Source organism: Quercus robur, chromosome 4 (assembly GCF_932294415.1).
Source record: "Quercus robur chromosome 4, dhQueRobu3.1, whole genome shotgun sequence".
NCBI lineage: Eukaryota > Viridiplantae > Streptophyta > Magnoliopsida > Fagales > Fagaceae > Quercus > Quercus robur.
The window spans coordinates 24,311,868-24,328,244 of record NC_065537.1 but is presented as its reverse complement, the minus strand read 5'-3'; the positions used below and the strand labels follow the sequence as shown (position 1 = coordinate 24,328,244).

Sequence of the window (16,377 nt, the reverse complement as noted above, 5' to 3'; positions counted from 1 at the left end):
AAATTCCTATACAATTAGTAGATATTACATCACTGGCAAGTTTAAACCTATCAAAAAACTATCTTTCTGGTCAGATACCTCAAGGTAAACAGTTCAATACATTTACAAATGATTCTTTCAATGGTAACTGGGGGTTATGTGGATTTCCAATGACAAAAGCTTGTGGCAATGGCGAGGGACCACCACCACCACCACCACCACCACCATCCACCATTCAAGAAGATGATTTCAAATTTGAAAATGGGTTTCATTGGAAAGTTGTATTATTGGGGTATGGCTGTGGATTCGTGTTTGGATTGGTTTTGGGTTATCTTGTGTTCTCAAGTGGAAAACCGAAATGGCTATTGAATATTGTTTTTGGAGAATGACATAACAAGATACGAAGATCCATGAAGAATGCTCATGGAGAAACTCATTGAAGAAGAATTTGATGGATGCAAACATTGGTGTTAGGTATATTCTTATATACTAATATATTAGAAAATACATTGTTTCATAATTTTGGTTCCTTTATAATTTCTTTTTAAATTGTAAAAGACAAATTTTAATTTTTAAGTTTCTTTCCACTTGATTTAAAAAATAAAAATAAATAAAGGTTCCTTTCCACTTGTCAGGAATGTATGTACTTGTATTGGATTCTTGATCATCTAAAGGTGCACACAACATTGGGATGATTGACTATGAATTCATACAGAAACACCTCTCTAACTTCAAGGGGACCAGGCAGCTTGACCCAACTATAGTTTTTGATTTTTCTCGCTGAGATGAGAATGAGGTGCCAAGACAGTAATAGGACCACAACTCATTTTTCTTCTTCACATCATTGGAATGAGTGTGTCTGCAGTGGGGATGTCATTTTTGCAGGCATTGTCATCCCAGATGTCATCTGGGTCAAGTTTGGACACTCACTACTCTCAGAGCTTGAAAAAGGGGGGATGACTCTTTTTGCTGATCAGCAATCGATGGCTAATTAGAAGACCATGAGACTGGTAAGCCTTATGCTTCAAATGCCAGATCAACCTTTTGAATGGACTTTGCTTGGGCAATGATGAAGATGTCACGGCTTAATGTTCTTACTCAATCTCAAGGTCTGGTCTGACGGAACTGCTCCTTGCTTTTGGTCAGTTTTTATGTGACAGTCTTGACCATAATTAACTCTTGATATTTTTATTCTTTCATATTAATTTCTCTTATGTTCTATGTTTGATTGTAGATGCTGTGACTTCTACATTTATTGCCTGTGCTAATTTGAGTCTATATATAAAGGCAATGACATCATTGGTCATGGTCACAATGATGAAATAGCTAGTTAAAACTGCATGCAAATATGTTTTGGTTGTTGAGTTCATCAGAAATTTAGAATTTTAATGTTTCGAATGTTATCAAAAGTTCAGTAATATTGGGGGAGCTCATAATGTATGCTGTGATAATAATATCCAAATTAATTCCAATTAGGTGTTTGTGGTCTAGCGAGTTTTGGCGGATTATTCATCGTCTCCTTGAGACGTTAGTTGATTCATTTTGAGTTTGAACTTCAGAACTAGGAAACTCTACAATTCTGTGTCTCAAAACAAAGAAATTGATTTGTCTATAATTGTTTTTATTGCTTTTATCACTAAGTAGAATTCAAAAGTTGCTCATAGGAATAGCTTTTAATCAGATGCCATTATGTTTTATTGTTATCAATTAGTATTCAATTACACTTTTCATGCCTGCTGATGGTTTTGGTATGCTATTTGTTATGCACATTTAACAATGCTATAGTTGGGATCCATTCACCCAAATCCAAACCATCATCTTCAATCGACAGGTTACACTTCTTCTGTGACTGCTATGCTACAACTTGAATTTACGTTTTCCTTCCCCTTATTTCTTTTAGCGAATCTTGCTTCAATTTATCAGGTTCTCCTTAATGGCTTTAGGTGGTACTGATTATAGTTATTTTTTGTTAAATTGGTTATAGTTCAAGGAATAGGCATCTTTAGTTTATGCCTAGGAGAAGATTTTTCTTGTTATGGATGTCTTCATTCATCTCTTCATCTGTTACTTGAGAATCTAATTTCTTCAAATTTGAAGGTTAGAAGTGCTGCTGATGCCGTCAAAAGTGTCATTTCTGCTACCTCTGGTCGTTTGAGAGAGAGCTTGTATGATGCAAACTCAAATTTCCAAAAATTTTGAGAGGCACGACTGTTGTCATAAAACCAATTTTAGAGGTTGGGACTTAGTTTTGGATATGCAGACTGTGATTGATTCCATTTATCAGTAGCTCACAGAATATTTTCCCTATCGTAGGAACTGGTATGACTACGTATCCTTGACTCTGGTAGCTATTTAGCAAAATTAAATTGCTTATCTTTTTTGTGTCTTGAAGATGGTTTGTTCCTGGAAAACTTTTCAGTTAGTAGCTCTGCTTAGAGATTTCATCATAATATTGTCTTTTAAATGCAATTTGAAGTTTTTCTCTATTAATTCTTACATTTTTTATTTGTTTTGAAATAGCGACTTCTGTCTTTTAGCAATGCGTAAACTGCGTTTGTGTCTATAATTTATCTTCTCCCCGATTACATAGTTTTCATTTTTTATGTTTGTTCTTTGTGTCCTTATATTAAGTGAATCTCCTCATTTGGCAGTTCCCTTTCAATGATCATTTATTTTTCCCACTCCAGATATTGAACTAAGTTATGCTTGGGCACTGGCACTCTCTGTATATAGTTAATTAAAAGTTCAAAACAGCTGCGTCTTTGAGTGTTTGTACATATACCTCAATAGACCACTTAACCATTGGTCATTGAAACGAATGAAAATAATTGAATACCTTGAATTTTGAAACCTATAAAAGATATAAAATAAAATATAAAAAATACGAAGGATCATAAATTATCATACTTAATTAAACAAATCAAAGGCTCATAAAAATCTCTTACATAATTAAATATACTAATATTTCATAAAATCTCATACATATATTACACGCATATATATTTTTTCTCTTTTTGAAAAAACATCTCATACATAATTAACAAATTTGATTTTTCTTTTTCCAGTTCTTAGACTTGGAAATCAAAAGACTCAACTTATTGCAGTCAACTAATTACAATACACTTGGTTGAGTTGATTTTTTTTTTTCCTTTATTTTTTCTATGGTTTCCAAATCCTTTACCTCCACTTCTTACCAGCCAAGCTAAGCATAGCTATTTTGTGCTTTTGTCTGTTCTCTTATATCTATTATTTATTTTGCAATATCTAGCTGCTCTTTTTACTGGAATTCTCTGGTGAAAACTATTACAGGCTGGTGGCCCTTTCTATCCAGTGTTAACAGCCGGAGGGACAGCACTCATTCATATTTCAATGAAGGATTGGCTGAGATTCCATGACCGGGTGATAATATAACACAGACACCTCACCTTTTTGCCCTTAGAGGTTTTGATGGAAGAGCAATAGTCAATCTTATAGGTACTTACTAGCTAGGCCTTTTCTCATTTTACAAACTTGTTTTTTGCAGTTGAAAAGAGTTTGAAATGTTCTTTGGTTTGCATCAGTTTTTGATCATCTGAAGGTGCATGCAACATTGGGAAGATTGGCTAGGAGTTCATACAGAAACGCCTCTGTGACTTCAAGGGGACAGGGCAGCCTGAACCAACTGTAGCTTCTGATTTCCTCACTGAGATGAGAATAAGGTGCCAAGACAATAATAGGACCAACACTCAGCCTTCTTCTTAACCCATGGAATCATTGGAAATGAGTGAGTCTGGATGAATTCACAGCCAATCATTAAAGGGGAGAGGACTTCTTTTAGCTGATCAGCAGTTTCTGGCTAATGAGAATATCGCAAGACTGGTAAGGGCTTATGCTTCAAATGATGGATCAACCTTCCGAATGGACTTTTCTTGGGCAATGATGAAGATGTCAGAGCTTAATGTTCTGACTGGATTTCCAGGTCAGGTCCGACGAAACTGCTTCTTGCCTATGGTCGGTTACTAAGTGGTAGTCTTGACGATAATGAACTCTTGACATCTTTATTTTTTCATATAAGCTTCTCTTTAAGTTCAATAATTGCTTGTAGACGAAGCGATTTCTACATTTCTTGCGTGTACTAATTTGAGTCTCTATATAATGGCAATGGCATAGAGTAGAAATATATTATGGTTGTTGAGTTCTTTAGAAATATAGAATTCCTATGGTTGGAATGTTACCAAAAGCTAACTATTATTTGGGGAGCTGATAATGTATCAATTTAAATTGGGGCCTTGGAGCATTCACATTAGACTCTACACAATTTTAGCTAAACTAACTCTAAAAACTCTACTTTTACTATTTTAACAAGCATACGCCTTCATCAACCTCAATATTTATTGACTAGCTATGGAGGTTTTATTCAAGGGAAGAGAGAGAGAGAGAGCTTGGTCTAGTTGAGGGAGAGAGTGTAAGTGAGGAAGAGAGAAATGAATTAAAAATTGGCTGAAATTGGATTGTTGATAAGCAGTGCTCAATAAATGTATTGAAACATTGTTCATTTGTTAGCTATTTGGGAAATATTATAGAGGCGTTTTAACTTATAAGGGACTTTTAACTATTTTTTGTTAGCTAAAGTTGTTTCGACTAATTGGATTTACAAATTGCTTTTGCCATGGAGACCTATGTGGAAATGGATGTGGTTCTATAGGGAAGTTGTAACAGAGTTTTTTCTTCTTTTGGATTAGTCATTCTTTGAAAGGGAACATCCTTAGAATGTATCGAACCAGCACATGCTTATGATTCTTACATATCTTCTGATAGCCTACAACATAAATTAGTCAAAATGGAACTAGTCAAATGAATAGATTAGCAAATTTCAAGCTAACAACTAAAAATGTAAAATCATTTGAAGGATAGAGAAAATTTAAAATAAATGTCCAATTTATTATTCAAATTCAACTTAATAAAATACCTTTAATATGCTACCTTAAGCTAATAAAAAGAGAGGAAAAAGAAATGATTATGTGTCACCGGGTTTTTGTTTTGAATACAAACAATGAAGAAGGGCTATATTTTATTCACAGCTTTGATCGATACCTTGGGTTTCCTCTAATGTTTGCGGACCGAGGCACTAGAGATTTCAATTTTGTTGTCCATAAGGTTCAGTAGAAGCTTTCTGGTTGGCAAGCTAGTCTGCTCTCCCTAGCAGGAAGACGGGTCCTCATTCAATCCTCATCAAACCCCATACCTGATTATGTAATGCAAGGAGCTCTGCTTCTTGCTGTAGTTTGCATTGAGATTGATAGAGCCAATAAGAATTTCTTGTGGGGTTCCACCCTAGGAAAAGGGAAGATGCACTTGGTTAATTGGAATACAGTTACTCTTCCCAAAGATCATGGTGGGCTCGGCTTGCATGAGTCAAGACCTAGAAACCTCGTCCTTCTTACAAAACTCAATTGGAGACTCGTCTCTGAAGATCCTTCCCCTTGGTCTTAGGTCTTGAAGGCAAAATACCTCTCCAACAACCCAAATAGCAACCCTTGGTCCTCCAAAGGTGCCTGCTCTTGCACTTGGGTTGCGTGCAAGGAAGCCAAGCCTCTCCTTGATTTTGGGTTGAGAAAGGTTATCACTTCTGGCACCAACACATCCTTTTGGTTTGATATCTGGTCCCCCACTGGTACTCTTCGATCCCATCTCCATGGTCCTCTCAATATGGAAGAGGAACACCAGCTTGTCAGTCACATGATTGATAGCAATGGCAACTGGAACTTCCATCTTTCCTTTGACCTCCCTACTCCCATTCTCAACATTTTGCAAGCTATCCCTGTCAATTTTGGATCCTCAGATGAGGATTCTCTAGCTTGGGCCTTTTCTAATGATGGAAATTTCACACTTCGGTCAGCCTATACTACAGCAAAAGGCTAAAATGCCTTGAACCCCCCTACTTCCTCCTTATCCTAGATTTGGAAGGTGAAAGCTCTTCCAAAACTCCTCATTTTCATATGGCTCTATACATACAATAGCATTCTTGTCAGAGAAGTTCTGGGTTCAAGGGGGTTAAACCTTGATCAAAGATGTCCTGTCTGTAATTCTGGTTTTGAATCCATCAATCATTCGCTTTGTGACTGCCCTGATTTTGTAAGCTTCTGGAATCATCTCGGCCTCCCTTTGGCCTCATCCACACTTTCGAATTGCCTATTTTAGATTGGCTTCACGCCAATTGCATCTCCAAACTTGCTTTTTGACACCATCATATACCATGACACCTTCTCTTCCTCTTTTGGTCCATTTGGATCAACAGAAATAAGGTGGCCTTGCAATATACTCAGCTCGACCCCTATTTGCTGTAGGACTGTATTGCTAAAACTCTAGAATTTCACTTCCTTACAACCCCTTCTCTTTCCCACATGCCAAAAGCTTGAGCCAACTGCAATTGGATTAAAACCCCCTTCAGGCTGGTTCAAATTAAACACGGATGCTTCAGTTATTGACCATAAAGCTGGTGGTGGAGGCCTCATCCACGACTCGGTGGGGAGGTAGGTTCAAGGTTTTGCTAGGCACATTGGCGCTGCCTCTGTCCTCATGGCAGAACTGTGGGCACTTTGTGATGGCATTCATATGGCAAGGCACCTTAATATCTGCAATCTCATTATAAATGTGTGGACTCTGCTGAAGCTATTAAACTTATTTCCTCCCCATCCAACTCTAATAGGCTAACCCAGCCTTTGGTCAATGATTGCAGGGACACTCTCCAAGCTTTCCAGCAAGTCCATCTCCTTCACTGCTACAAGCAATCTAATAGCGCAACTGATTCTCTTGCAAAAATTGGGCGTGCTCAATCGGAGCTTTTTGTTTCTTTTGTAACCCCTCCCTTATTTGTTATGGAGGTCTTAAACTATGATAGCACTCATGTAGCCGCTAGCAGCAGCATTTTTGTACTTGATACCCACCTTCCAGCACGCTAATGCTTTTATAATACTATCCTTTTAACCAAAAAAAAAAAAAAAAGCAATGTGTTCTCATCAGTATAGTGAGCATAACCAAATCACCTCTTCTATTGCCTCTTTAGTTTACTTCTTGAGCTTATAGGCTTCCTCCTCTCTTGCCAATTGCATAAGGCCATTCTTCAAAAACAAAACAACATTCATTATAGGTTCTCAGAGAGAAGAGTACTCATCCATAATGCAATGTGATACTTAAAACTTGAGTCAGTTTACTTCACTTTGGAAATATAATTCCATTAACCATGAGTTATGGACTCTTGCTGAGAATCATGTTCATGTTCTAATGCAAAATAGTGGAACTTCTGCCATTTTAATTTCAATGTTTATGATTTTATTTATTTATAAAAATCTGCATTGAATCATGGGCTAGATTTGCTTGCCTACCAATTGATTTATGATCTTGTTATTCATGTTGATAACTCTTTCTATGAGCCCTAAATGCCTGTTGAATTTATGAAATAAAAAATATTATGTTAGGACAACACTAAGTTTTCTGCTAATTTACAACAACACTAAACTCACCTTTGCTTTTTTTCCAAGTAAATTAGGTAGGGATCCTGAAAAGGGAAAGGTATGCTTTTGTTACATCTAACTTCTTCTTTTATATAGGTTATTTGATCAAACATCTATCAAAACTACAAGATGCTAACAAATATGAATTTCAGACTACCTCCATCTTATTGGCCCCAAACACAGCACAAAGGTTTTTCTGAAGAGTAGTTGATTAATATGCATCAGTTAATAATTGCAGTTTATAGGGGAAGCAGCTATTATGCTTGAACCAACAATAGATCCAATTGTTCTTATATATCTTCTTGAATCATTAACCTTGAACAAAATGCTCTCCCATTGCTATATATTTGCAATATCTATAAAATTTTAGCCAAATTTCATTTTGCAGCAGAATACCAAGATCTCATAAGCCAATCATTTTGGCTACATAGAGAGAGTGCTTCCAATGCCAAGAAGGAATAAAAATTTTACACATGGAGGTACAAGACCATAGAAAGGCATGGATAATTTAATATGCACACACAGTGGAGTATTAACCCACAACCTCAGCTTCCATCCAAGTATAATGTAAAGAGGAAGTGCCAGTTGAGTTATTTCAACTAAGGACCTAAGAGTTTGTTTGGTTGAGTGAATTTTAGGGGGTATGGAAAAGGGGGAGAAAATGCGGAGAGAAAATGATTTTTTTTGGAGTGATTTTAGGAGAAAAAATTGGTGGGGCCCATTGTTTTCTCTCTAGGCCCACCAAAACGTTTTTTTCCCCCCTAATTTAGAGAGGAAACTTAGGTGAATTTGCTTAATTATTCTAGTTCCTTTTTTCTTTTTTTTGACCTCAATTAAACTATTGAAGTCATTGAACATGCATCTCTCTTTCCTTTTTTTTTTTTTTTTTTTTCCTTCTATTAGTCATTTTCTTTCTTTGTTGGTTTGTTCCTCTCTCTCTCTCTCTCTCTCTCTCTCTCTCTTTCACCATTGTTTTATAATATAAAAGAAGTGATAAATATAATAACAAAGAGAAAAAAAAATGTTTAATGTTTTAATATTACAAATAAATTACTTCTTATATATAATGAAATAAGGACAAAAAAGTAAATTTATAGAAAATACTTATTCTATCCTCTCACCTTTTACCCTAACCGAACAAATGAGTTTTCCATCCCTCCAACCAAACACACATGAAGAAAAACTTAATCTTTACTATCCTCTTATTTTTCCATCATCTCACCTTTTTTCTATCATCCAACTTTTCTATTTCTCCAACCAAACGAACCCAAAGTGATGGAGTGTACACAAATAAAGTTTTTTTTTTTTATTATACTAATTTGATAGTCACAAATATGGGAGAAGTGAGATTTGAACCTTAATTTACCTAATGAAGGAGAGTTAGATATTCCACCAAGTTACAACACCCTTAGCAAATAAAGACATGGTTATTGAAGAAATTTATCTTAACCAGAAATATTATAATAAGGCTTAATCCTAAAAATTCGGATTGGCATTGAATCTTCAAAAGACTAGACATGGTTTGCCGCATGTAATTTTTTTTCCCCCCCATTTTATTGTATTTAAAGCAATGTTTTAAAAACATATGGTACATATCACTATGGTTAGACTTTTTTGTACTGGTCACAAAACCAGTACAAACAACCATACTATTCCATCACAGTCAAAGTAGTAGACTATATCAATTGATTCTATAATTTTTGAATTATTTTGGTCATTCTTGCTTTATTTTACATTTCGGTCCAAAGTATTAAACAAAAGCAAAAAAAAAAAAAAAAAAAAAAAAAAAAAAAAAAACCTAAAATAAAACAAAACAAAAATGAGGCTTTGTAAGGGAGGGGAACACTGTTGTCTTGAAGGTGTCATGCCATCAATGAAGTCTTCCCAAATTCACCCAATATTAAAACTGCCAAGGCGTGACTTGTGAGGGGCCTTAACTTTTCTCATTGCTCTGATCAACAAGGCCGCTATTTGTTCTTGTTTTCTCATTGCTTCACTACCATCATATTCTTTGAAAATGTAAAATAGTAAAAGACCTAACTTTAATGCTTCTCACTTTTATGTACTCATTTTAAAGTATTTTTTATAAGTAATGGAAATTTTATTCAAACCGTGAAAAGAGTCACCCAAGTATATATTGGGTATACACGTGTGATTGGAGTCTCACATTAAATAACGATTAAAGTCTCACATTGAATAATGATGAGAACAATGAGAAGTTAATATAACATAATTGAGCACATACACATTGACTTAGGCCTTTTGGGTTAAAGTGTTTCTATGTGTTATATTAGTTATTCAAGGAAGCACCCCAAGGTATTTATCTCCCCAAGCTTCAGCTCCAACTCCCACTCCCAAACTTAGAGTGTGAGGTTTGGAACTCAATTCAAAGTGTATTGGATGAAGTTAGTGGAGCATGTCATTGACTCATTGGACTTTCAGTCCATTGGTTTTTTAAGGGAAGAGATGATGACAAAAATTTTAGAGCAAACTAATTTCTATTCTGCTAGTCTAATAAGTTGAATTCATAGTACTCTCTTGATCTCTTTGCTTTCCTTCTTGGGCCTTATATGGGCTTTCTTCAACTTGTCTAAGGATGTTAGTACATTGCTTTAAGTGGATTTTGGGATCATTTTGTAGTTGTAGTCCTTTTAGTGGGCTTCTGCCAAGAATTTATGATTATGGCCGCTTTGCTGGGCTTTTAATTAAAGACTTAGGCCTTACCCTATTAACAGGGTCCATATGATGTCGTGGATGAAGAAGAAGGATGAGTGGTGGTCGTATTATTGTCTTGGCATCTCATTTTCATCTTAGCGAGGATTAGGAGCTATAGTTGGGTTAGGCTGCCTGTTCCCCTTGAAGTCAGGGAGGCGTTTCTGTATGAATTCACGGTCAATCTTCCCAACGTTGTGTGCACCTTCAAATGATCAAGAAACCAATACAAACCAAATAACTTTTTAGGGTTCAGATCCCCTCCCATTTAAAATTCTTCAGTTTTCTCCAGTTTTTTCCAGTTTTTACTCGGATGAAGAACATGTGGTGCATAAAACATTTGAAGGTAAAAAAAAAAAATGTCACATCAAAACATTATTTATCTCCATCTTACCCACATCAAAACATTATTTATCTCCATCTTACCCACACCTTTCACTCAGCAACAACCTCCATTCACAAACCCACCTCCCATGTGCACCAACAATCTTGGCAAACGGACGGTAAGGAGCCATTGGAATGGTGCTGGAGACACTACCCACTAACACCGATGGCAACAAATAGCAATGCTACAAAGGTTTTGCGGCTATTGTACTTTTATTTTTTGTTTTGTTAAAAGGAAATGGTTGCTTTGTTGGGACTAACCATAGTAGGGACGTTCTTCTATGTGGCTTTGAGAAGAAGAGGAGAGGAAGCAGTGTAAGAAAGGAAAGAAATTTACCCATATACAAGATTTCAATTTCCATTTTTTGATAAAAGCTTCAAGATTTCAATTTCATTTCTTTTCTTACACTTTCTCAGAGACCAAAAAGTGCAAGATGGTGATAAGCAAAAAGTGAAAATTGACAATCACCAATTGGCCTTTCTAAGGAGATGAAAATCACCATGGGTGTTAGTGGGTGGCACCTTTGGCACCATTTCGATGGCTCCTTGTCATGCATTTGCCATGATTGTTGTTGTATATGGGAGGTGGGTTTGTGAATGGAAGTTGCTGCTGAGTGAAAGGGGTGGGTAAGATGAAGATGAATAATGTTTTGATGTGGCATTTTTTTTTTACCTTCAAATGTTTTATGTGCCACGTGTCCTTCATCCAGGTAAAAACTGGAGAAAACTGAAGAATTTTGAACGGGAGGGGAGTCGGAACCAACTTTTTAAAGCCTTTTCAACTCCATTTGACGAGTGGGGAAAATGAAACAAAGGCAGAGAACTAGTAAGTACCTAGAAGACTAACTGTTTCTCTTTCATCAAAACTTCCATGGGCAAAAAGGTTAAATGTCTGTATTATGTTATTATCCAGTCGTGGAATTTTGGCCAGTGTTGTCTCTGCCCATTGGTAGCTTTCAGTAGATCTCCTTTTTTGGTGATTTGGGAGAGAAGAAAGAGAAATAAATAAGATCATTCAAAAAAATCAAGCTACACAAATGGCAAGGAATGCTAAAATCAAAGAGGCCAAGATGCCTAAGATTAGGTGTCTATTGAAATATGAAAGAATGTTGTTTAGCCTGTGCTTTCAAGTATAGTAGTTCACATCAGAGAACTCCAATAAAAAGAGTTATCAATATTGAGCTGTTCTTTATTGTCAGTTTAACAGAAATTGGAATAATTCAGCAAAAAAAGAAAAAAGAAAAAAGAAAAAAAGAAATTGGAATAAGAAAAGTATTTCATTTTATTTATTTATTTTTGAATTTTTTGACATTTTAGACTTGAAAAACCATAACCAAAAAGTGCTTGAAACAACTAGTTGGTGAAGTAAAGGTGATTGTAACAATTTGTGGAAACCAAAACAGCAAAATTCAATAGAAACATATTCTCAATTCATTAATTTTCTAAGTTTTCCACATAATCAATATGTACTTTAGAATCTTATTGATAGACTCCTAAACATATAAAAATGTAAAGAGATAGCAACTCTTTTAAAGTCTGTTTCTTACATTTTCCCCTAGTTTCATTTAGGCATCTTTATCCATAAACAATCATCAAACCCTAAACCAAAAATTGTTGCTAAGACCCTTAGGTGAACTGACCCATAATTAACAAAAAATATCTTAAAAAGAGAGAACATATGAAAATTCAGGATAACACCTACAAGTCAGAGAACATAAGAAAATATCGGTGGAATGGTTTTTATCACCATTGCTGTCATCCAAGAGGACCAAAGCATCACAGTTTTGATCAACAAAATCCCACGCACCATTAAGACCAACAAGATAATACCTACAAATAGATGGAAAAAAAAAAATCACAACACCGAGATTAAATTGGAATAACAAATCAATACTCTCAAAAATCAGAACATACAACTTATTGCCTTGTTTGATCTTTTAATACAAAACTTGATATGCCTACTATGAATCACACTACTCATAAGAATAGCAATACAGAAATTATTTGGTTGAATCTATGTCATGAGAAATTTTGTATTAGGATAACAATTTTTAGTTGAATGCATAATTGATTTTTGTGCAAGAATGTGTACAAATTTTGGAATAGAAAATTTTGGTTTACATCATAATATGGTACTATATAAACTTTTGAGTTTTCATAATTTTATACATCATTATTTCAATAGAAAATTTTCAATTGAATTTAAATTCTATTATATAGTCAAAACTTTCATTAGAATCTTGACACTTCCTATTTTCTTTAAATGGTAGAATATATAGTTCCATACACAAACATAATCATAATAAACACCTAATGCTAGAAGATATAGTTCAATCTACAACCACATTCGTAAATGCCTATTAGTAACTAAAATAATCACCAAAATTCATATTTAGATAAAAATAATAGGAAAAATTCATATTATGTTAAACTTTCTTGTTTACCACACAAATTATCAACTAGTTTTTTTTTTTTTTTTGGATGGAAATTATCAACTAGTTAGTACATATATGCGATGTTCAATTGTGATTTAATTAATAAGGGCATCAAGCATGAGAATCATTTTGTCATTAAACCAAAGTTGTCGATGTCAATGAGAGGCTTAAATAGTGGCAGGTTGAAATTAGCACTCATCATAGTAGCTATTGCAAGCTATCTATGTCTTGCATTTTTTTTCTTTTTTCTTTTTTGGTTTGTATGGCATTTTTTTTTTCTTTAGAATTAGCCAACTTTAATAGACATTTATATGTGGTTTGTTCCAAATGTGTGATGTGTATGTCACAAATTAGAACAGGGAATAAAAAATTTTCTATTCTTTTATTTGTGAGAGAGCTTTTTAGATGTATTTTTGGTTTGGTTTTTCTGATATTTATCTTTATAATATCCATATTTGTTAGTGAAATTTTCTCCTTGTTGCTGCATTATGTTGATGAATGCTTAAAGCTAAACTACATAAATTGTTAATGTTCTTTTTTCATGTGTAGCGCTAGCTGTGTCCACTTTCTTTTAGGTTTCATCATTCCTATTATTAGTTGTGACATTTTTCTAGGTCTCACAATAGATTTCCAAGTCATCTTGTTTTACAGTGCTTCCTTGGCCCCTTTGTGCCAGAAACTATGATAATAGGTTTGCCATCTAGACGTTTAAATTTGATCTCTTTGGAGAATTTATTGATTGGTTATAATAATAAAATGCTTTGACCAATAATGAGGGAGATGGAATCTAAGGAGTTGCGAAAAAAAAAAAGGAGTACAAATACATGACCACGAGTGTGGAAAACCAACTCAATTTGAACAAAAAGCTCTTTCGTTTTAGTACCGTAAAGGCATTTCTATGTCAAACTATTGTATCATTAGGAAAAAGAAAAAAAAAAAAAAGAGTTGGTAAAATCAACTTTATCACAAAAACTCTCAAAAAACTGTATCACAAGAGAAGGTTGAAAAAAAAAAAAAAAAAAAAAAAAAAACTCTTCTTAATACTCTTTGTGAGTTCCAGTTAACTTAACTGATAAAATCTCTTAATGTTGAATAAGAAATCTAAGGTTCAATTCCTGTCTACACTAAAAACTGATTGGTTTCTTGGTCTGATAATAAAGAACTATTATCAAGAGAAGGAAGACGGTGACACCAATCTGTTTCAACTTTTAAGCTTCATCCTCACAAGTGTCCAATTCGTCTCACCCAAGAACCACTATGAAGAGCCCCAGGAAATAAACCTATCCAAGAGCCTCTAGAAAGGATACTAGTATTGATGCTTCTACTGTCACATACCAAGGTCAATTTGTGAAGAAAATCTTGTATGCTTTATGTTCCATGACAGTTGGTAAGTTTGGATCCATATATCTGTTTTGTATAGAAATTCCTCTACTCGTAATGCTCCTTCACCTCTAAAGTGAAAGATTCGGGTATGGATAGATTCTCTAACTTAAGAGGATTGGCGTTCCATCCTTGATCAAATTCTTCTCATCTTTTGTAGGACCTACTTGTACATTAGGCATTGAATTTGCACGCATTTTACCTTAAGCTAGCTGTTTGCTGCTTTAGGTGGTGGTTGTTGTTGTTGTTGTTTTTTTGGTCTGTGTTTTTGCTTTTGATTAACAGTAAATGAAAAAAAAAAAAAGTGTGTAAGCATATAAGATTATGATTGGCCCTTGTGCATTTGTTTATTGGCCTAGTGCAGTTGCTGAAGTTTAGGCTTGCATATGCATACACAAATGAGTTTGACTGTGTTTGACCGTATGTGTGAGAGTTTGACAGGTATTCACTCATGTGACTAACGTCTCTATATTACGTGTTTTGGTCTGAATCCTAGAAACTCTAAAGAGAAAATGGTTTGAATGAAATTCTCACTTCTCTATGTATAGAAGTAAAAAACCAGGCTCGATTTCATATACATGCAGATATAACCTTGCCTCCACGCAAATTTAAAGTTTTGAACTTGCTAAGTTATTGATTTCACACACGTGATGCAAGTTTTAAGTGCAAATTTTAGTCATTTCTTTTGTTTCAAATTCAAATACACTTGCTTAAATCTCCTTTTTATATGCTTGTCTCTTTGTGAAAGAACAAAAAATGCCTTCCTTTTATTGTGCTAATTTTAAGATGTTGTATTCATAAGAAAGAGGGTGTTTGATTATTGCATGTGTTACGTGCAGGAGTGTCAGTCATTCATTCCTCTTTTGTCAGTTAGAGAGTTCTCGTAAGAACCGATAATTTCAAATGGGCAAACATAATGTTCTCATCTAACTATGGACAAACACCAGTTCACCGAGAACCCCATATCTATTATAGTTGTGTTTTTCATGACATTGGCCTCTGACTTTCAAAACACTAGGCAGACTGAAGCCTCTCTCTCTCACCCAAATTTTCAAAACTCAAGATTCTTTAAGCATAGTTGATTTCGTTTATCTCCATACACTTCATTGAGGTAATCTCGCTCTCCCCCATGCATTTTAATCTTATATTGCATCTAGTTTCATTCCAGGACATGGAGTTTGCAATTTTTTTGGGAAAAAGTCGGATTTTACTTAAATTCTTTCAATTTGTCTAATCAATTGGGTTTCAATTCATGGGGCTTGTTCCCTTTTGCTGCCATGAAGGAAAATTATGAGTAATTTTGGCAGGAATCATGGGTGATCCTTCACTTACCAGTGTGTTGTACTTGATGTGGTGTGTTCGACAAAATGTCCAAGTCACTTTTTTGTCTTGTGATAAAGACTAGTGTGGTAGATGTCTAGGATTCAAATTTCTCTTCCCTCAACTATTGTATCATTAAAAAAAGAAAAAAAAAAACTGGTGTGGCTTGAAATCGTTGTGGAGATTGTTTACAGTGTGAGTGATTCATTCGTTTGCGTTGTAGCTTTAGCCTTGTGTTTGACCTATGCCACTTGACCTTTGCATTAGACATGGTCATATGCAGTACATCTTCCTGGTGACATGGTGATCTTGTCCTCGGCTCTGGCTTGATGCTTGTTCTTCATATGAGTGAGTACCTTGGTGTACTCCCTGCATTCATGCCAGATTTATGTATTTCAAAGCATGACATGTATGCATTGAACCTTGAACTTTAAATTAATTTTCAATTGCAAAATTTGTTCCTTCGCCTCAATATCATGACTCCTAATGTAATCTGCTCATTCTAGCTAGTGCCACAGCTCCTCGCTTTGACAAGAACCAATTTCACAATGTCCGAGCCTCTAATACCTTCCGTGAGTATCATGGCGTTTGCAAGTTGCACACTAAACATCCTATAGACATAACTATCCTAGGAAACACCTGTATCCCCTAGGATTTCTGTGTCTCGTGGGTGG

At 35.0% G+C, this 16,377-nt stretch overlaps 1 protein-coding gene and 1 long non-coding RNA gene across 44 annotated transcripts in view; one reads left to right on the top strand and one right to left on the bottom strand.

The window, feature by feature from the left end:
- Positions 1–16,377, top strand: part of LOC126720924 (receptor-like protein 6) — a 224,904-nt gene that overhangs the window by 2,713 nt on the left and 205,814 nt on the right. For 4 of the 43 annotated variants that reach the window (XM_050423834.1, XM_050423835.1, XM_050423845.1 and 1 more), the window contains exons 2-3: positions 75–453; positions 615–1,088. The exons of 26 other annotated variants lie outside the window; for them this stretch is intronic. In XM_050423834.1, coding sequence (XP_050279791.1) covers positions 75–88 — 14 coding nt within the window. In that variant the 3' untranslated portion in view covers positions 89–453; positions 615–1,088. Of the gene's footprint in view, positions 1–74; positions 454–614; positions 1,121–2,076; positions 2,299–3,288; positions 3,454–3,539; positions 4,144–16,377 lie in introns of those variants that run through there. 13 more of the 43 variants (XM_050423836.1, XM_050423847.1, XM_050423841.1 and 10 more) reach the window with 12 other exon arrangements.
- The window catches only part of LOC126720934 (uncharacterized), a 159,688-nt gene that overhangs the window by 1,137 nt on the left and 142,174 nt on the right, over positions 1–16,377 (bottom strand). The gene's annotated exons all lie outside the window — the stretch shown is intronic.